At 44.5% G+C, this 18,883-nt stretch overlaps 1 protein-coding gene across 1 annotated transcript in view; it reads right to left on the bottom strand.

The window, feature by feature from the left end:
- Positions 1 to 18,883, bottom strand: part of LOC109920944 (wee1-like protein kinase 2-A) — a 34,578-nt gene that overhangs the window by 9,777 nt on the left and 5,918 nt on the right. Inside the window, exons 3-8 of the mRNA XM_020521001.2 lie at positions 12,891 to 12,945; positions 10,107 to 10,279; positions 8,760 to 8,881; positions 6,102 to 6,248; positions 2,232 to 2,342; positions 1,800 to 1,885 (exon numbers count right to left, since the gene is read on the bottom strand). Of these exons, the coding sequence (XP_020376590.2) occupies positions 1,800 to 1,885; positions 2,232 to 2,342; positions 6,102 to 6,248; positions 8,760 to 8,881; positions 10,107 to 10,279; positions 12,891 to 12,945 (694 nt within the window). The remainder of the gene's footprint in view (positions 1 to 1,799; positions 1,886 to 2,231; positions 2,343 to 6,101; positions 6,249 to 8,759; positions 8,882 to 10,106; positions 10,280 to 12,890; positions 12,946 to 18,883) is intronic.

Genomic DNA, 18,883 nt, shown 5'->3' with positions numbered 1-18,883 from the left:
TTTAGATTTTCAGAAAACATTTGATAAGATCTTCCCACCCCAGGAGTTGTTCAACAGAATTAAAGCACTGGGATGGGAGGTAAAGTGCAGGCATGGGTTAAAGATGTGACTAACAGTAAACAGCAGAAATAAAGGGGTCACACTGGCAGGCTGTGACCAGCAGGATATCACAAGGATCAGCTGTTTACATTCTGATTTGGAGATGGGACCAAATGTAATATCTCCACATTTACAGCTAATGTAAAGCCAAGGGGGAACACATGTGGACAGGAAAGATGCAGAGTGGCTGCAGAAGGGAGGATTTGGACAGCCTGAGGTGACTGGATAAGTACATGGTCGATGGAAAATTGAGATTATCCACTTTGCACACACTTCCTATCAGAGTATTTAATGTTAGAGGCTGGAAAGGGTAAGTGTACAAAGACATCTTTTGATTGTAAGGCACTGACAGCTAACAAAGGCCAATGGAATGGTAACCTTTATAGCAACAGGCTTGGAGTACTGAAGTAGGGATGTTCTAATTCAATCATATAGGAGCTTGATTAGACTACAGCTGGATTACTGTGTCACTGCAGCAATTCTTAGAGACACCAAAATAGGTAAGTCACAATCTTGCTAGCCCACAGGGCTGCTTTAGAGGGATGATGGATGGTGGTCAGCATGCCTTAGGTGAGGGGAAGAGTTTGAGAAGAATCCTTCATAGTAATCTCAGCCAAGACAGGAATTAAACCCACACTGCTGGCATCACTCTGCTTTACAAACCAAGTGTCAGCTAACTGAACCTGCCATAAAGGCAGCGTAATGAAGGTTCATCAGATTTGTTCTGAGGATGACAGGACTGTGCTAAGAGTAAAAAGTATTTAAAATACTTTTAATCTTTGACATTCTCTATGCTATGGGCTAGGGAATGCTTACTATTTGAATATATGTTTAAAGAAGAGATTGATACATTTTTAAATCAGTGTCAAATGGTCATGGGGAGTGTGTAAAAAAAGTGTATCGAGGTGTTCAATTAGCCATGGTTACATGAAGCAGAGTAGATTTGACAGGCCAAACAGCCCACTCCTGTTCCTATATTCCAAGGTTTTTCCAATGTAAAACAAACTGACTTTGCACTTAAATATCACTATATTTAGTGATTTTTCTAATCAATTTCAGAGATGCTATCATACACCTCTGGAGCAGGTGGGACTTGAACCCAGGCCTCCTGGCTCAGAGATAGGGAACCTAACTCTGAAGGGCTTTTATGGTACAATGTCTCAAAGTTAACTGGGTTTTATCTGCAACACATTCTTCTGGAAATGCTGATCTGTGCAGTTTAACTAGCTGTCCGACCATGATGCACATTTCAATTATTGATTGAACCAGTCAGACTGCTTTTTCAGCCAAGCACATTGGATAAACCTACTTCAGCCCAGGTCCCAAGGCACTCGAAATGGAACGGTCCACATTTGGCCATCATGACGTAATGGAGATGTTGCTAACACAGTGGTCAGCATGCCTTAGGTGAGGGGAAGAGTTTGAGAAGAATCCATCATAATCTCAGCCAAGACAGGAATTTAACCCACACTGTTAGCATCACACTGCTTTACAAACCAATTATCAGCTAAGTGAACCCTGCCATAAAGGAATTCCACAGACTCATTACTGGGACCAGAGAGAGTGGGGGAACACTGGCTGAAATGCCACCATTTAAGCATACTCTATTCACATTAACATGAGATGTACCTTCTGACAGCCACTCATCCTAATCCCCAGTCTAAGGGGGTTGGGGAAGGGGGATGCTGTCTGCCACTTACCTCTTGTAAAACCTCATTTGCCAGGAAACGGCTGTCTCCTTCTTCCACCTGTGGATTGCTGATTGACGTCACGTGGCCAAGGTCACCTTAACAAGGCAAAAACATTTTAGTGAGCATTCTGGCTGGTTTAAATACCTAGAGCTACAAAAGATAGAAAGCTAATGCTCCACATGGAGTGAAATCAAAAACCAGGGTGTAGAGCCAGCATTAGCTCCAATGACAATCGATGTGCAATTAATATTAGGATTTAAGGGAACCAATAGTATTTCAGTTTTTGTCATCTTCTCAAATCAGATTCCTGCCTCAAATTCCTTTACTTTTCTAGGGAGTGCTGCTCGCAGGCCCAATAAACATCACAAGTTACACATACACGACACGTCTGCGAGTCCGAATTCAGATCCAATTCTATTTCCAGTGTTGGGAAGCATTTACCAATTTTGTACAGTACATTGGTGACCAAGGCTCCCTCTTCATCAGCATCACTGTCATCTTCCATACATCCTGTCACATCAGGGGTCACTCTCCGACAGATGAAGATGTTACCTAGAGATTGCAACAGCAAATAGCAACTGTTACTCAAAATGGTATTCACAAGAGCTGTGAGCCTATCTAGCTCTGAGCATCCTTTATTAGCTTGGGAAGAAACCTAGTCTGCTGATGACTAACCCAAATGCTACATTTACATTCTTCAACTCTCACCCAATGTCTGTTTACCCTGCAGCTCAAACATCTGCAGTTAATCCAAGCAGAATCTCAAAGCCTTCTCCAGAGAGAAGTAGAAAGCATGTTAGAGGAATAATGCTGGTTAGGGCCTAAGGATCGGCAGAGACTGAGTCATGGTGGCGCCAAGTGAACATGTTACTATTGCTTAACAGGTGTATTGTGTCTTTTTTTGGACAAGTTTTAAAGATAGAGGTGGAGAGTTGTCTATTGAAAGCCCTAAACAGCTGAGGTGCCTTAGGGTTTTTTGTTTGAAAAGTTGTAAGAACAGAAATTGTCCCATTTGGCAGAGACAGCATGGGCTCATGAAGGGCAGGTCCTGCTAAATTTACTGGAATGCCATGGAGACATTGAGCACAATGGACAACAGGGACCCAGATGTGATGTATCTAGATTTCCAAAAAGCATTCAACAAGGTGCTGCACAGAAGACTGCTGCAGAAGATAAAGGTGCACAGCATTACAGGCAATGTGTTAGCATGGATCGAGGATTGGTTGACTAACAGGAAGCAAAGAGAAGGGATAAATGAATGCTTTTGTGGTTGGCAGTGACTAGTGGTGTGCCTCAGGGATCAGTATTAGGACCACAATTGTTTATAATTTACATAGATGCCTGGGAGTTTGGGACCATGTGTATTGTGTCAAAGTTTGCAGATGATGCTAAGATGATAGAGCAAAGTGTGCAGAGGACTCAATTTGCAGATGGATATAGGAAGTTTAAGTGAGTGAGCAAAGGTCTGGCAGATGGAGCACAATGTTGATAAATGTGAAATTATCCATTCTGGTAGGAATAACAGTAAAAAGGACTTATTTGAACAGTAAAAAACTGCAGCATGTTGGTGTGCAGAGGGAACTGGGTGTCCTTGTGCATGAAGGACAGAAGTTTGGTTTGCAGGTAATTAAGGTGGCAAATGGAATTTTGTCCCTCATTGCCACAGAGATGGAGTTTAAAAACAGGCAGGTTATGTTACGGCTGTATACGGTGCTGGTGAGGCCACATCTGGAGTACTGTGCGCAGTTTGTGTCTCCTTACTTAAAGATATTCTGGTGCTGGAGGTGGGGGCAGCAGAGGATATTCACTAGGATGATTCTGGAGTTGAAGGTTGCCTTATGAGGAGAGACTGAGTAGACTGGAATTATATTCATTGGAATTTAGAAGAGGGGGGGAATCTTATAGAAACAAAATTATGAAGGAATAGACAAGATAGAAGCAAGCAGTGGCAGGTGAAAGTAGGACTAGGGGGCATAGCCTCAAAATAAGGCAGGGAGCAGATTTAGGACTGAGTTGAGGAGGAACGTCTTCAGCTAAAGGGTTGTGAATCTGTGGGAGTCCCTGTATAATGAAATGGCTGAGGCTTCCTCATTGAATGTTTTTAAAGCTAAAGTTAATTTTTTGACCAGTAAAGGAATGAATTGTTATGGAGGGGGGTGGGTAGGTGGAGCTGAATCCATGAAAAGATCAGCCTTGATTTTACTGAATGGCAGAACAGGCTCGAAGGGCCAGATGGCCCACTCCTGGTTCTTTTGTTCCAAGCAATAGAAACAGCCTGAATTGGGGGGGGGGGGGGACAAGCACCCACAGAACCAGGATTTGTAGTTGCTGTTGGCATCTTGAAGCTGGGTTGGGAAGCTGCAGTACATCTGTTTCTCTTGATGGTTTTTCCGAGTGGACTGTCTCACATGCTATTTTACAATCTATTTTACTGAATCTGCCTTTGTCAAGGGTATATTTATGGGATGTCGTTACCTTGAAACAGTTACTGTTTAGTAGTTAAATAATGTATTATCCTGTTAATTTTTTCATAAGATTATTCCAATTTCTCCTCTTGTTGTATTTTAACTATAGTGTTTTGCTTTAAATCGGATTGTTTGACCAACTGAATCACATCTGGAACACATAGCCTGGACCCTGCCTTTTTCTTATTTCTTAAAGGCAGTGTCAGGCAATCACCTTTTGCGGGAGTTTGGTCTGGTCCATAAATAATGGATTTGTTTTCTCACACAAGCAAATGCTACCAAAGCTATGGTAGCAGAACAGGAGATTCACTCACTAAAGGGCTCAAAATTTAAAAAACATTGGATAGGCTGTATGTTGCATTTCAGAATTGGAGATGCATCTGCGGATACTGAAGGTGACAAGTGGAAATTCCAGAGGCACTAGCCTTAATTTTACTAACCTTTCCAAGACGTGATAGTGCTAGATTACTGGAAATTTGCAAACATTACATCTTTTCTCAACTGAGAAATTTTGGGGTGATGAAAAGTGGATATTTTGTGATTCAGTGGTAATGTCCCCACCTCTGAACTAGAATATCCAGGCTCAAGTCTTACCTTCTCCTGAGGTGCATTATAACGTCTGAACAGATTAATTAGAAATATCCAACTGAGAAAGGTTAGAGCCCATGCAAAGGGGCAGTAGCAACAGGAGTACAAAGTTGGCTGAGTGTGTCACAAAAGAACAATAATTATTGGATATTTCAGGCTGGAAGGCTTGTATTTTGTTGTTTTTCCTGATTAATATTCGTGACCTAAGACTGACATATACAGGGTCCAATTTCAAAGTTTGTAGTCTATACAAAAATTGGAAGAATTGCCAAGTTAGAGGTGTGGGCAGATAGGTGGCAGATGAACTTCAATGTACAGAAGTCGGTGGTGATAGATTTTTGGTACAAGGAATATTAGGGCAATGCCATTTTTATACTGAAAGGATGTGCAGGAGCAGAGGAACCTGGTCCATGTGCATTAGTTTTTAGAAAGGATGCAGGACATGTACAGCACTATTACAGACTATAGTATCCTAGGCTTTATTAACAGGGAAACTGCATACAAGAGCAAGATGACATTGAACTTTTAGAGATTGAACCTCAGTTGGACTGGTGCAAGATGTCTGGTTGTTACATAATAGGAATATGAACACATTGGGAGAGATCTCAAAAAGGTTTACAAGGAGGGTTACCGGCATGACAGTTTCAGTTATAAGATTAGAGAAGTTGGGACTGTGCCTGGGCAGAGAAAGCAGAAACAGTTGACAGTTTGAAATCACAAAGGGTCTGGATAAAGATAGAAAGAGTCACATTTTAAAACAGACATGAGAGGACACAGATTTAAACTAATTCGCAAAAGCAGTGAATTAGATTTGTGTTCTCACCTCTTTCATATTGTGCATATCTGGGATACAATGCTTGCAGGTTCAATCAAGGCACAAGATAATTTGAATAGAAATAACACAGCGTTACAGGGAATGACGAGCGTTCAGAGAATCATTGCAGACAGACTGAATGGTTTCCTTCTACAAACCCTGAACAGAGGAGAAACCTCCACAGGCATCTGTAGACTTGGAGACCTACATTGCAGTGTCTTTGCATGACCAATATGGGTTAACATTTCTCATGTTACAACAATACACAGCCAGCCCAGTGGATAGGGAGATTCAAGGCACTAACAAGGGAGCAACTGGAAGCATACATATTAAGACTGATCCTGCTACCTCACAAAGTAATTCATAAATCAGTGACAAAGGGGCCCTAAACACCAGCGGTTGAACCCATTACTAGCCAACATGCACATTATTCCCCGCACTCACTTGGTTTGATGTCCATATGGACCAAGCTGGAACTGTGAATATACTTCAGTCCCATCGACACCTGCAGTAGAATCTCCTTCAGCTCCCCCTCAGCCAGTAAGATTCCTTCTTGTAAGTTCTCCATCAATGCATCTGCCAGACTGCCACCTGAAATCAAATCAATTCAAGGAATTCTTCAATCTAACTGAGGTGGAGTGAGAAGTGTATATAAAACAAAGAACAAAGAAAACTACAGCACAGGAACAGGCCCTTCGGGCCTCCAAGCCTGCACCGATCTAGATCCTCTTTCTAAACCTGTTGCCTATTTTCCAAGGATCTGTATCCATAGTGTCCAGAGACATGTAGGTAGGTGGGTTAGCCATGGGAAACACAGTTACAGGGATCAAGTAGGGGTGTGGGTTTGGGTGGGATACTCTGAGGGATGGTGTGGGCTTAATGGGCCAAATGGCCTGCTTCTACACAGTGTAGAGATTCTATAATTCTAAGTTTAAAAAATTGGTGTCTCAACAATCAGAAGAGACACAAACTTCTGAAGGGTCTCGACCCGAAACGTCAGCTTTCCTGCTCCTCTGATGCTGCTTGGCCTGCTGTGTTCATCCAGCTCTACACCTTGTTATCTCAAAGTTACTTACTTTGCATTTGACCCCTTGCCTATTAACCTCTAATGCTTAACCAGGCAATAATTTACCTTCAGCTTTAACTCTTTCTACAATGTTTTTGAATTTGATCCCACTATCTTCTGGAAGTCCACATACAACCCCCATACTTTACAAATCCAATTGGAAAATCACTGTCCTTAAACTTCAATTCCACAAACTTCCCCACAATAGACCATACAATTATAGCTCAAACTTCAAAAGTCTGTTCTGAAAGTTTGTGGTCAAACTATTTGCAATTTCTTACACTATTTCAAACCTTAGGAGGAAGACTTCAGACTACAGTCTTTCTCAAACTTTAACTATACTTATGATGGAGATGCTGTGAATCAGGAACAAAAACAAAAAGTTGCTGGAAAAGCTCAGCAGGTCTGGCAGCATCTGAAGGATAAAAAAAGAGTTAATGTTTCAGGTCCATTATCTGTTTTTGCCTTCACAGGTGCTGCTAGACCTGCTGAGCTTTTCCAGCAACTTTGTTTTTGTTCATTAATTCACCAGTGTTGGTGTAATGCCCATATATTATCCTCTTGTGAAGCGTGACACTATTCAACCAGTTTGCCATTTCCAGAATTATACTTTAAAGAACTGACATTCCTGATCATTTTTGCTAATCCCCTTCGAATCTACAATTATAAACTTAAGACCTCAATTCTACATGCATCTCCATTTTCTCCACCGAAAGTGTTCATCACCAATTCTATTTCTAGTCTCCTTGATCTACACTATTCTTTGCATTCCAGCATACTCTGAATGGATTCTCACTCAAAACCACAATCATTATAGCTCTTCCCCCAGATACATTTCCCTAAATAGCAGGCTGATTGCGTTTTGATCACCTCAATTCATCTGTAATTTTCTCAATTATTTTGACCGGTTTGTGAAAAGTCTGGGTGCCACACTACTACAATCAAAATACCAGAAGAGGTTCACTTCATTTCCTTATACCTTCCAAACACTGTCAAAGTCTGCAATATTTAATTCAGTTGTCCCAATTTCCCAGGCACATCTTTAATGGCAGATGTCCAACTCCACAGCCTACATTTACATCTCAAGCATTATTTCTTGTAGTCAAGTGATAGTTTTCTTGAGCAAAAGTAATTTGTCGTCTTTGCTTAAGATTTCTTTACAAGTTCTATATCCCTCAAGTGAAAGGAATTCAATCATTGATCTTTGTTAAAATGTGGTTTCTGACTGACTGACCCGACTTATCACCAATCCCATCTTCCAATCCCCAAACACACTGCTCAGACCCTGGGTCCTGAGAAGCCTGTTCAAGACACAGTCTTCCCCCTCACTCCATGAGGAGCACTTGGTCAAAATGAAACCCAATTCCTTTAGCCAAGTGTTCCTCTTCACTGATTAGCTAGTTTCTCTGCTGGTGTAACACCCCAGACAATAGAAAAGTCAACTTAGACACGAGCAGCAACACAATGACTCAGTCGTTAGCACTGCTGCCTCAGTGCCAGGGACCTGGGTCCACTTCTGCCCTTAGAGACTATGCAAACTCAAGACACATTCCCCCATATCTGTGGGGCTTCTTCCAGGTGTTCCTGTTTCCTCCCATGGTGCAAAGATGTTCAGGTTCAGTGAATTGGCCATGCTAAATTGTCCCATAGTGTTCAGTGATATGCAGTTTAGATGGATTAGCCATGGAAAATTGCAGGATTACAGGGAAGGGGGAGTTGGAGAATCAGAGGGCTGGTGTGGACTCGATGGGCCAAATAGGGTTTCTATTGCTTCTATTGTTGAAGATCTTGAAGCAGGAGATTGAGGATAAAATCCCTCAAAGAGCTGAGAAGGTTGGCAAATCAAGAAAGTGTCAAACTGAAAATTCGACAGATTTCAATAAAGGTAGTAAGGGTTAAGGAATCAAATTAGATGGAGTTGAGAAGCCCAAGCTTTGGATTAAGGGTTGCAAGGGTCTGAATGGACTGTCATTTCCCAGAACTCCGATTAGCTGTAGAGGAAGGTTAAGGGCTGTTGAGGTGCAAGTGGTCCTTACCATTACAGTACTCATTCTGTATCAGCATGTGATCATCCTCTGCCCAGGCAGAATAGTACCGCACCACATGAGGATGATGTCCCAGCACTGCATGAGCGTATACCTCTCGGAGAGCAGTCTGCCTGTGGATTAAACAGCAATGATGATCCCCAGCCTGTGACCGCAGGACAACCTGTGTCAATTTACTGAGGGGGGGTGGGGCACACTGCCCTGGCAATAGCTGCTTATTTTAAACACAATTGGGTCGCTACAAAATATAGACAGAATGTGCATGACTGGCTCCCTTAACCATTTTATATTTCCACTGATGGAGCACTTTACAAACCATGGGCAGTTGTAACATGTAGGAACCAAGGGCTAATTAGTGCCCAGACTGAAAACAAAAGAAAATACTGGCAATCACAGCAGGACAGGCAGCATCCAGACAGAGGGCACAACTCGAAACATTAGCTTGCTCTGTGTGCATGCTGCCTGACCTGCTACAAGCTCCAGCATTTGTTTTCAGTGCCGTTTCCAGCATCTGCAGTAATTTGCAGCTAATTCCTGCTCAATGTCCCACAGCGAGATGCAGAATGAGATAAACTTTCATTGTAAATGCAAAGGACAAATAATAAAGGAGTCATTCTCACATGCAACCTTTAACATGCACTAAGAGGCATCAGTTTAATACCAAAGCTGGAGCCTCTGATAATCCATCCTCACGGCCCTGAACAGAGCTGTTCAACACTCCACTGGAGCATTAATCTACAATCTTTACAATTGGAGGTAGAGCAACTGCTAACCAATTGGACAGAAGCATGTTCTCAAGTGGAGTGCAGTGCTCAATGGATTTGCTGCATTTTTCACAAAGTCACAGGCTCCCTGTAGCAAAGAGGCCAGTCAGCTCAGGGTGATATTTCTTTTTTTTTTATTCATTAACAGGATGTGGACATCGCTGGCTAGGCAGCACTTATTGCCCATCCCTAATTGCCCAGAGGGCAGTTAAGAGTCAACTACGTGGTTGTGGGTGTGGAGTCACATGTAGACCAGACCAGGTAAGGATGGCAGTTTCCTTCCCTAAAAGGACATTAGTGAACCAAATGGGTTTTTCCCAACAACCAACAATGGATTCACAGTCATCATTAGATTCTTAATTCCGGATATTTTATTGAATTTAAATTCCACCATCTGCTGTGGCGGGATTCAAACCCAGGTCCCCAGAACATTATCTGGGTCTCTGGATTAACAATCCAGCGATAATACCACTAGGCCTCCCCAGAAGGTAGAAAAGGTAACTTTTAGTTCAATTCACTTCCAGGCCAGAGTTCACTGAGGAACAGAAACCTAATCGCAGCTCATGACACTCACTCATCAAGAGACCCAGACAGAGGTCTCTTCAGCCGTTTGATGGCGTATAGACAGCCATCGAGTCTCTTCACGCATTTGAAGACAGCCCCAAACTCGCCACAGCCAATCTTCTCCAACTCGTAAAACTCCAGGGCATAACGGGAGCCCATGCTGCTCTCACAGAGGTTAAATTGCTGAAAGAGGAAAAAGGTATGAAGTCCATTTACTGAGATAGTCGTTCTTTAAACAAGAGCCACTGGGCATGTGGGAAAAGAAAATCACCGACCATCAAATTGCTGGCCCCTGGCTGGTCTCAGATGGTGTACGAGTCTGTGGGGGTTCCAAGAGACTGGAAAACACTTGGGAAAGTACACTAACATTCAACAGAATAGTGATGGACACTCCAAAGCAGTTCAGTACATAGCAAGTGAGCAGTGTGTCAGGAACACCTACAGTGGTGAACTAACAGAAGAGTTAGTGGCTGACCTTCCATTGATTTATCCTTCACTAGCTTGCTATCTTAGTTTTAAGATTAGTATGAACTAGGAATCAAGCCTAGTTTGACTTTAATCTACGGATTAACCCAACTGCAGCCTCGAGCTGAGATTTTCCTATTGGGGGGGCAGTTAGCTGTATGGCAGATTTTGCAATACAGCAAAACACCAACAGCATTGGTTCAATTCCCACACCAGCTGAGGTTACCTGAAGGTCAAACCTTCTCCCCTCACTGAGCCAGTGACCCTCAGGTTAAACCATCACCCATCATCTCTCTCAAAGATGAGAATAAAAACGAAGTTACAGCACAGGAACAGGCCCTTCAGCCCTCCAAGCCTTCACCGAAATGCTGCCCGTCACAACTAAAACCCCTACCCTTCCAGGGACCATATTCCTCTATTCCCATCCTATTCATGTATGTGTCAAGACACCCTTTAAAAGTCACTATAGTATCTGCTTTCACTACCTCCCTCAGCAGCAAGTTCCAGGTGCCCACCACAGTAAAAAAATGCCTTGTACATCCCCTTTAAACCTTGCCCCTTGCACCTTAACCCTATGCCCCCCCTAGTAACTGACTCTTCCACCTTCGGAAGAAGCTTCGACTGCCCACGACCTTCATAATCTTGTATAACACTATCAGGTCGCCCCTCAATCTCCATCATTTCAGTGAGAACAACCCAAGTTTCATCAACCTCTCCTCATAGCTACTGCCCTCCACACCAGGCAACATTCTGGTAAGTCTTCTGTACATCCTTCTGGTAGTGTGGCGACCAGAATTGAACAAATGCAGCCTAAGGTTCAATAAAGCTGCAACATTATCTGCCAATTTTTAAACTCAATGCCCCAGCTGATGAAGGCAAACATGCCATATGCCTTGTTGACAAACTTCTCCACCTGTGTTGCCACTATCAGTGACATGTGTACCTGTGCACCCAGATCCCTCTGCCTATCAGTACTCTTAAGGCTTCTGCCATTTACTGTCCATCTAATTAGACCTTCCAAAATGCACTACCTCAATTTTCTAGATTAAACTCCATCTGCCATCTCTGCCCAAGTCACCAACTGATCTAGGTCCTGCTGCATCGGATGGTCCTCAGCGCTATCTGCAATTCCACTAATCTGTCGTCAGCAAACTTACTAAAATCAGACCAGTCACATTTTCCTCCAAATCATATATATATATTACAGATAGCAAAGGTCCTGACACTGATCCAAGGAACTCTAGTAGTCACTGGCCTCCATTCAGAAACACTTCCACCCTCTCTTCTATAACTGAGGCAGTTTTTTTATCCATCTTGCAAGCTCACCTGACCCCATGCAACTTTACCTTCTGTATCAACCTGCCATGAGGCACCTTGTCAAAAGCTTTACTGAAGTCCATGTAGACAACATCCACTGCCCTACCCTCAATCATCTTCACTTCCTCAAAAAACTCAAAGTTAGTGAGACACGACTTCCCCTTCACAAAACCCGTTGCCTCTTACTATACACCCATTGATTTCCCAGTGGGAGTTAATCCTGTAAAAGAATCCTCTCCAATAATTTCCCTACCACTGACGTAAGGCTCACTGGCCTGTAATTAGCTGGGTTATCCCTGCCACCCTTCTTAAAATCAGGACCAACACTGGCTCTTCAATTCTCTCAGACCTCCCCTGTAGCCAGTGAGGATACAGAAGTTTCTCTCAAGGCCCCAGCAATTTCCTCCCTTGTCTCAGTATTCTGAGGTATATCCCATCAGGCCCTGGGGACTTGTCTACCTTAATGTTTTTCAAGACCCCCAATGCCTCCTCCCTTTTGATCTCAACATGACCCAAACTATTTACACACCCTTCCCAGACTCATCATCCACCAAGTCCTTCTCTATGGTGAATACTGACACAACGTACTCATTTAATACCTCGTCTAGTTTCTCTGGCTCCACAAATTCCCTTCCCTGTCCTTGAGTGGGCCAACCCTCTCCCTAGCTACCCTCTTGCTCTTTATATACATATAAAAAGCCTTGGGATTTTCCTCAATCCTGTTGGCCAATGATTTTTCATGACCCCTTTTAGTCCACCTGTTTCCTTGCTTAAGTTTCTTTCGACTTTCCTTGTATTCCACCCTTGCTTTGTGTGTTCCCAGCCTCGACAAAGCTTCCCTTTTTGACTAGGCTCACAATATCTCTCATTATTGAAGGTTCCCTAAACTTGGAAGTGATCAGCCCTGAGCCACTTGGTGACCACCTCTGATCTAGCCTTGCTTAAAGAGGTTCAGAGCAACAGTCATGACCATTGCTAAGCATTGTTCAGCCCCCAGCCTCCAGCTCCTCACCTTAGACTGCAGCAATTCCTCAGTGATGTCACCATCTCTAGTTGGAAGATCTTTCCTAAAAGAAAAATTAAAGGAATATTTCAAATCCAAAGCTACAAACATTCTCAGAATATGCTAATACAGTTAAGGTCACCCCCACTTTATAGTGGCAGCAAGATACATCCAGGACAGTTAAATACACAATTAGATTAAGTGAAGAACTTAGAGGACTGGATGTTGGGGGAAGGGGGAGCAGCAGGTAGAGTGGGAGGGAGCAGAATGGTGGTGACAGGTGGACACTGGTGCTAGGTATGACCTGGTTGGTCAATGAGAGGGATGAATCGAGTTGGTGGCTGGAAGGGAGGGTCAGAGATCGTGGGGCCGGAAGGGGAGCCAGGGAATGGGTGGGAAGGCTATTTGAAATTGGAGAACTCAGTGTTAAGTCCTGTGGGCTGTAGGGTACCCAGGCAGAAAGTAAGGTGTTCTTCAAATGCTGCTAGCCAGCACAACTCTCCCTCATCTGTGTACCCCTACAATGCACCCTACCCTCCCTCCTCTACCTCATCACTCCCACACCCCTCCCCCATCCAATCCTCCATTCTACTCCCCAGCCCACTACCCTTCCACAACTATTCCCTCCCCCACACTGTGTCCAACACTCACTCATCACATGCTATCACCTACCCCTTCCTCCCCCAGCCCCAAAACCCCATCCCCCAGAGCTTGCCACATTCACCATACCCCAGCTCCCCCCACACCAACCTTAAACTCAGAGGCCAAACAGTCTGTTCTCAGTAAAGGGCTCATGTTTTTGCCTCTCCATTCCCACCTCAACAAGTTGTGCCCACAATGTGGAACTCTTCTTCTGTCACCTCCAAGCCTTCTTCAAAGATTCCCCACCAACCTCCAGGGACTCTCCTCCTCTTGCAGGCCCCCTGCCAGCCTCTTACCCACCCTGGACCTCTTCATTGCTAATTGCCAACATGACTGACCACCACGATTTCTTCACCCACCACCACCCCCCCACTTCCAAATGTGCAGCGCTCCACACCAATTCCCATTTCACTATCAAACCCACTGAAACGCAGGGCAGTGGTAGTCTGGAGCCAACTCTCCATCACATCCTACTTTCCCCTTGACCATGATCCCATCTCCCACACTGTCCATGATCTTATCGCTTCTGGGGACCTCCCCTCCACTGTCTCCAGCCTTAGCCCCCTCAGCCCCACACTGCCCAGTTCTACCTGCCCCAACTACCCGGGCTGACCCACCCTCTCCGCATGCTCCTGCCCCAACTTGATTCTCTCCCCTTGGTCCAGGCACTCCCCACCTATATCTGGGACATAAACCACACACTCCACTTCTTTGGCAACTTCCAGTTCCCTGGCACCCAGTGCATCATCTTTACTATCAAGATGCAATCTTTATATACATCCATACCCCACAAGGGCAGCCTACAGGCCCTCAGTTTTACTTCAACAGACTCATCCAGTCCCCCACCAATACCCATCTCACCAAACTAGTCCTCACCCTCAAGTTTTCCTTTAGTTCTGCCCACTTTCTCCAAACCCAGGGGGTTGCCATAGCGCTCACACAGACCCCAGCTACAGTTATGTTGAACAGTCCCTCTTCTGTACATACACCAGTACTGTTCCCCAACTCTTCCACCATTATGCAGTACTGATGCAGTCACTGAAGTCAATGCTGCATCCTGCACCCAGGCTGGATTGGAGCAGCTCAGACTTCACTAACAACTTCCACCCCACCCTCAAATTCACGGTCTATCTTGGACACCTTACTCCCCTTTCTTGACCTCCATTTCCATTTCTGGCAACAGTTTACGAACATTTACTGCAAACCCAGACTCCCATAGCAATCTAGACTACACCTCCTCCCACCCTGTATCCTGCAAAAACTCCATCCCATTTTCCCCAATTCCTCCTCCTTCATATCTGACGAGGAGATGTTCCACTCCCAAGAATCCCAGATGTCCACCTTCTTCAAACAATGCTCTTCCTGCAACCCACCCCCACCCCATCATCCAGACAGCTCTCTACTGCACCTCCTCCATAGCCCTTAACCACCACCACCATCTCGCCGCCCCCCCCGCCAAACAACGTGGTCTTCACATTCCACCCCACCAGCCTCTGCACCCAATGTATCATCCTCAAACACTTCTTCCAACTCCAATCAGACCCCGCCACCCAGAACATCTTCCACTCCCCACCCCTCCCTGCCTTCTGCAAGGAGCATTCCTTAGTTTGTGGCACACTCCCCACCAACCACTCCATCCCACCCAGTACCTTCCCCTGTAACCGTAAAAGCTGCAACACCACCTCCCTCACCTCCATTCAGGGCCCTAAACAGCTCTTCCAGGTGTGAAGGAGCTTCACCAGCATCTCCTCCAACCCAGTCTATTGCATCTGGTGCTCCTGATGTGGTCTCCATGGAGAAGAAACGTAGACTAGCTGACTGTTTCACTGAACATCTTCACCTGGCCCATAATGGCCAACCTAACCTCCCAGTCACTGCCCATTTCAACCCACCCACCATCACTCCGCTACCCCCACCTCACCCACTCCAGCCCCCACATCTGTCCTCTGCCTCCTCCAGTGTCACAGCATCTCAGAACACAAATTTGAAGAACACCTTATCTTCCACCTGGACACCCTGCAGTTCTTCAATTTCAAATAACTTTCCCAGCCATTCCCCAGCTCCCTTTCCAGCCCCACCTCCTCCCTTCCATTCCACCTTCTGAGCCTCCCTTCCAGCCACCAACTAGATTCATCCTTCCCATCGACCAACTAAGTCATACCTACCAGTGTCCACCTATCACCACCATTCTGCTCCCTTTTCCGCACACCCCCCCCCCCTCCACTTTATCTGCAGCTCCCCCTATCCCCACATCCAGTCCTGAAGGATAATACACAAAACATAGACCTTTCCTCCAGATGCTGCCTGGCTTGCCGTGTTCTTCCAGCCTCCTGTTTGTCTACGTTGGATTTCAGCTTCTGCAACTTGCCTCTAGACAAAAGGAGTGCTCAGTGGAGTTTGGGATGTTAAGGGGTGATTTGATTGAAGTTGCAGACTACGGAGTAAAAGGGGAAACTATTTACATTGGTTAGAGTGTTTAGGGACATGTATTAAAACCAGATTTTCATGAGGAAAAAAAGTAGGAAACTCTTCCACATGCACGAGCAAAACCCTGTGGATGTGGAATATGGATCAGACGTGGTGGCACAATCAAAGCAACAAGGCTCAACACTTTCACGACACGTTTCAAACACTTCCACGAACAGCAAGTGATGCTAAATCCACTGTAAATCCGAGACTGGCTCTAGGGACACGACATGGTTGTGGAGTTACATTTTGATAAGCTCATGGCTGATCTATATGGCAGAGCAGAGCTAAATGCTACATTCAATACGAGCTCCAAGGACCAATCGAAGACTGAGTTTGTATCACTGTAGCTTTTCTCCAAGTTGGATTTTAGCAAAGCTTTTGACATGATCCCACATGGGAGACTAATTGAGAAGGTTAAAGCACGTGGAATAGAGGGAACCTTGGCGAGATGGATCAGAAACTGTCTTAGTCATAGGACACAAAGGGTAGTGGTAGAATGCTGTTTGAGTGACTGGAGGCTGGTGTCTAGCGAGTATCACAAGGATCAGTACTGGGACCCTTATTTTGTTATATGCTTAAATGATGGTGGGTGAAAATGTGAGGAGAATGTTAAAGCAAATTTGAAAACGATACCAAGATTGATAGTGGTTAGTAGTGAAGATGGCTGTAGGTTACAGGAAGTTTATAGATGGGTTGGTCAGATAGGCAGACAGAATTTAACTCTGCTAAGGACAAGGTGATGCACTATGGAAGAATGGTTTAATAAATGGCTGGATACTGAGTAGCTTAGAGGAATGGAGGGATCCGGCAGTAACTATTCACAGATTTCTGGTGTTGGCATGAATAGGATAGTTAAGGCAGCAAATGGGAAACTTGCTTTCAGTTGTGGCATATGGTACAAGAGCAAGGAGGTAATATTGGAATTCTACTGTGTTGGTCAGGCCACAGCTGGAGTACTGTGTGCACTTCTGGTCACCTCACTACAGAAAGGATGTGATAGCACTAGAGGGGATGCAGAGGAAGTTCATCAGGATGTTACCTGGGATGGAGAAATGGAGCTACAAGGAGAGACTGAATTAGCTTGGATTGTTTTCTTTAGAGCATAGAAGGCTGAGGGGGGAACATGATTGAGATGTAAAAGTTTGAGGGGGCTATGGACAGGGCAAATAGAACACAACTGGTCCCCTTGGTTGAGGGGTTAATCACGAGAAGGCATCATTTTAGGGCAAGGGGCAGGGGATTCAAAGGTGACTGGGAAAACATTTTCAGTGGGTAGTAGGAATCTGGAATGCACTGCCAGGGAAGGTAGCGGAGGCCAAAAACCGTAGAACCATAAAAATATTTGGATGAACACTTCAAATATCATGGAATTCAAGGATATGGGACAAGTGCAAGAAATTGGGATTAGCACACTTAGTGGTAGTTCTGTCAGTGCAGACTTGATGGGCAGAAAGTCCTTTTCTGCTCTGCATAACTCATTCTCCTGAAACATCAGCCTTTCTGCTCCTATGATGCTGCTTAACCTGCTGTGTTCATCCAGCTCTGCACCTTATTGTCTCTCATTCTCCACCACACTGTTTGAGCTATGTCCAGTTAGCATGAGTAACTCAAGACTTTAAATCTTAATGCAGACCAGAAATCCTACGCTGGGCACAAGGAGACTGGCTGCATTAAAGCTTTCTCAGTGGCAAAATGAACAAGGAAGCAAGCAGCTGGACTGGAAAGGTGAAGCACACAAGGACAATGTTTAAGGACACCCACCTCACTAACCACAATGATAGCTTGCAATCATGGAAAGGAACTAGAACATGGAAGATGTGTTGACCTGGGAAGTGCCAATTTCAGTTACTTAGGAAAAGTGAAGAGAAACAAACAAGTTGAACTGATGCACTTTGGTAGGATCAATATACAAAGAGTTTAAGAATGGCTAATTACGGTCAGGGATATGTCTACATACACACACATATCCCCCTACAGGCTCATGGTTTATAGATAAAATCCTGAAATTTTTTTTATTAATTCATGTGAAGGCATTGCTGGCTAGGCAGCATTTATTGCCCATCACTAATTAGCCTGAGGATAGTTAAGAGTCAACCACATTGCTGTGGGTCTGGAGTCACATGGAGGCCAGACCAGGTAAGGATGGCAGTTTCCTTCCCTAAAAGGCATTAGTGAATCAGATGGGTTTCCCCCTGACTGACAATTGGTTCACGGTCATCGTTAGACTCCTAATTCCTGATTTTTATTTGAATTCAAATTCCACTACCTGCCACAGCAGAATTTGAACCTAGATCCTCAGAACATTACTGGGTCTCTGGATTAACATTTCAAGGGGAATACCATTACCTTCCCCAGTTGTGGGAAAGATTAGTAAACTGACCACAGCACCATGGAATCGGGGCACGAGAGTGTGGGGATTGAAAACAATGTAGTTTTAACGCAAGGAGATAACATCTGGGGACAGATACAGCTCTGTACAGCCGAGAGGATAATTCCAGAGACCCGAGTTACCTGTATGGTACTATCTCCTCAGGCAGGGAGGAATGAGGGGGATTAAAATGTAAAAAGCTTCAGGACCTGACTTATTGGAGGTTTCTAACTGAGAACACTTGCAGTTAGTGTGGACAAAATTGGGATTTTTCCAAAAATACCCCTTGACTGAATTTGCTGGGCCAAAGATTAGAGAGGTACCACTTGTAAAAGGAGGTGGAGCAAAAGCAGGAAGTACAAAGGCCAGTGAGCCTGACATTTTTTATCTTGGAAAATGCTGGAATCTCCAATCTTAATGCTTTTAGAAAAAACATTCCAAAGAGGGCAAGACCATACAGTGTTAACAATGTATGATAAATTGTTGGGCTTTACAGGAATGGTTAACTAGGTTTGACAAAGAG

The sequence above is a fragment of the Rhincodon typus genome, chromosome 18 (genome assembly GCF_021869965.1).
Source record: "Rhincodon typus isolate 14 chromosome 18, sRhiTyp1.1, whole genome shotgun sequence".
Taxonomy (NCBI): Eukaryota; Metazoa; Chordata; class Chondrichthyes; order Orectolobiformes; family Rhincodontidae; genus Rhincodon; species Rhincodon typus.
This window is presented reverse-complemented; position numbering and strand designations above follow the sequence as displayed.